Source organism: Lathyrus oleraceus, chromosome 5, assembly GCF_024323335.1.
Source record: "Lathyrus oleraceus cultivar Zhongwan6 chromosome 5, CAAS_Psat_ZW6_1.0, whole genome shotgun sequence".
NCBI classification, from domain to species: Eukaryota; Viridiplantae; Streptophyta; class Magnoliopsida; order Fabales; family Fabaceae; genus Lathyrus; species Lathyrus oleraceus.
Genome location: NC_066583.1, coordinates 395,503,997 through 395,507,180, shown reverse-complemented (window position 1 = coordinate 395,507,180; position 3,184 = coordinate 395,503,997). Strand labels below are relative to the sequence as shown.

At 40.3% G+C, this 3,184-nt stretch overlaps 2 protein-coding genes across 2 annotated transcripts; both read right to left on the bottom strand.

Annotated features, from left to right (window-relative positions):
* Window positions 1–470: 470 nt before the first annotated feature.
* Window positions 471–1,787, bottom strand: LOC127080967 (uncharacterized). Its single transcript, XM_051021251.1, has 2 exons — window positions 1,670–1,787; window positions 471–1,447 (listed from the first exon to the last, which is right to left on the bottom strand). The coding sequence occupies exons 1-2, from the start codon at window positions 1,785–1,787 to the stop codon at window positions 471–473; spliced, it is 1,095 nt and encodes a 364-aa protein (XP_050877208.1).
* Window positions 1,788–1,892: 105 nt separating this feature from the next.
* LOC127080966 (uncharacterized) lies at window positions 1,893–2,744 on the bottom strand. Its single transcript, XM_051021250.1, has one exon. It carries the CDS (start codon window positions 2,742–2,744, stop codon window positions 1,893–1,895), a length of 852 nt encoding a protein of 283 aa, XP_050877207.1.
* Window positions 2,745–3,184: the final 440 nt, after the last annotated feature.

Sequence of the window (3,184 nt, the reverse complement as noted above, 5' to 3'; positions counted from 1 at the left end):
TTTTCTTGGTCTTCCGGAGCAACTACAATCTGATTATACCCAGAGTATCCATCTAAAAAATAGTAGTAATCATGTCCAGCTAACCTTTCCAACATCTGGTAAATAAATGGCAATGGGAAGTTGTCCTTCCTAGTTGTTGTGTTCAACCTTCTATAGTCAATGCAAACACGCCACCCGGTAATTGTCCGAGTAGGAATTAACTCATTTTTTTCATTCCTTATTACTGCGGTCCCCCCTTTCTTAGGGACAATATGCACCGAGCTCACCCAAGGGCTGTCAGAAATAGGATATATAAGACCTGCGTCTAACAATTTCACCACCTCTTTCCGAACCACCTCCTTCATTGTTGGGTTGAGTCTTCTATGTGGTTGGACTACCGGTTTGTGGTCTTCTTCCATGAGGATTTTATGCATGCACACAGTAGGGCTAATACCTTTCAAATCTTCAATTGCCCACCCAATAACATTTTTTTATTTTTTTAGGACTTGGATGAGCTTTTCTTCTTGGATATTCTGTAGGCTCGAGTTTATGATAGCAGGACATTTTCCTTCAGAATCGAGAAAGACATATTTAAGATTCTCTGGAAGTTGTTTCAACTTCGTTCCCTTCTTTGGCTCTTCATCCTCCTCACTAGATTGAGGTAGGCGTAAATCCTCCCACCGGTGTGGTCGAGATCCTTTCTGCGAAGGTTGTGCATCTAACAAGGCTAGCACTTGAGATTCCCCGTTGTCCATTTCTTTATCACTATCAAAAATGGACAAACTTAACACTCTTTTTAAAGGTGACTGTGGTTCATTCAAAGGACTATCATATGTTATCACATGATCCAGAACCTCTATAGTATGACTGGTACAAATATTGTCCTTGTATCTCATGGTATTTCGAACATCGATCTTCAATTTCTCATCATAAACCTTCAACGTCATGGTCCCTTCTTCTATGTTGATCAAGCACCTTCCCGTTTTTAAAAACGGTCTCCCAATAATGAGAGGGATCTCTTCATCTTCCGGCATTTCTAGAATTACAAAATCCACCGAAATTACAAACATGTCGATTTTCACCAAAACATCTTCGACAATACCATATGGTTTCTTGACCGAATGATCTGCGAATTGGAGTGTCATTCTGGTATCTTGCACAACCCCTATACCAAGCTTCTTGTAAATGGAAAAAGGCATGAGACTCACACTAGCCCCTAAATCAATAAGAGCTTTGTTGAATGACCTATCTCCAATAGTACAAGGGATGGTGACGGCTCCTCGATCTTTCTTCTTTATTGGAATCTTCATACCCTGCAAAATAGCACTACAAGTTTCGGTTAGAATAATTGGGTTAGTGTCGGAGGTACGCCTCTTCGAAATGATGTCCTGCATGAACTTGGCATAAGTAGGCATTTGTTCAAGTGCCTCCAACAACGGAATGTTAATCTCAGGCTTCTTGAACAACTCTAAGAATTTTTCAAAGTTTTTCTCATGTTGTCCCTTTTTCTTGTTTCTGGTGGGAAAGGGAAGCTTACCAATCGGATTAGGCTCAATGACTGTTTCTTTCACAACTAGTTTTGGTGTTATCACTTCTTCCCTCACAACTTCATTTTCTTTGATCTCAAGATCCACTTTGATCAATTGATCTTCCTCTTCATCCACCTCCTCGACTACTTCATCAGATTTACCACTTCTTGTTGTGACAACGCTCACATTATTATACTCTCTAGGATTTGTCATAGTTGCACTAGGTAGAGCACCTTGTGCTTGAGAACTCGAGGCTAATTGCTGAGCGATTTGACCCATTTGGACTTCAAGATTTTTTATGGATGTTGTGGTGTTTTTCTGATTGTTCCGGGTTTCTTCTTGAAATTGAACATTATGAGCTTCCATTCTTTCAATGGCAATCTCCTAATCAGCTTTCTTAGGGGCTTGTTGTGGTTGTTGGTGTTGTTGATATTGAGTTTGGTATTGACCGTGTTGAGGAGCGGTTCCTTTTTGGTCTTTCCATGAGAAGTTGAGATGATTCTTCCAACCCGGATTGTACGTGTTGGAATAAGGATTGTTCTGCTTCAAAATTTTGATTTCCTCCACTTGTTGAGGAGTTGCAAAATAATATACAGTTTGGTGCGGAGCATTATAAATTTCACAACAGATAGTAGGAGCCGGTTGGACCTGTGCCACCTGTTGGGTACCTATATTCATCGCCTTCAGCTTCTTCTCAACTTCTGTAGCTAGAGTATCTTCGATACGGATTTCATTAGTTTCCAGCTTTAAATCTATAACCCCTTCTGGTTTTCTTTGACATCTATCATACAACTCCAAGTGCTCATTAGCAGCAATAGCTTCAATGATCTTCTTGATACCGATGGCTGTTGAAAAATTGGTGGAGCCACCAGTTGCGGTATCAATCAATTGTTTGGTCTTTATTTTGAGACCATTCACAAACATCTGCATCTGTTCGATTGAATCCATATTATGAGTTGGACAGGCGACCAGGACTCTCTTGAATCTCTTGTAAGCGTCTCCTAAAGTTTCCCCGTCCTTCTGCTTAAAATTCAGAATTTCATACCTCTTTTGTAGAAATACCGACGCTGGAAAATAGTCATTCAGGAAGGCTTTTTCCATTTCTTCCCAAGATGTGATGCTACCGGCAGGTAGAGAATAAAACCATTCTCCGGATTCTTCCGCTAAGGTGAACTGGAACATTCTCAATTTCTTAGCTTCTTCGGTGTGACCATCAATTTTTAGAGTGTTGCTCATGGTCGGAAACCTCTACAAATGCTTGTTTGCATCTTCATTTACTTTTCCAGTAAAACGCTTCCTTTCAAGCTGATTAATAGTACTCATATGCAACTGGAAATTAGCCACGTTCACTGGTTTGTTGACAATGGTTAATCTGTCGGTTGGTGCATTTGCACCTCCGTAGTCACCCAATAGTCTTTCTGGTGGCGGTGGAACATCAACCATTGTTTCGATCTCTCTTTCGGAACCTGAATCTGAAGTTGAATGAATGGAAGGTTGTTCTTCGTCTGATTCCAATCTAACCAATCGAGCTTGTCTGAGTCTTGCCCGCAAGGTTCTCTCGATTTCTGCGTCAAAAGGAAAATCAGCTGAGGCTTTACCTCGCATACAAATATCAGACACAGATTAGTTGATATAATCGAAATAAATTATTAAAATAACGGAAAATAACTTTGAGT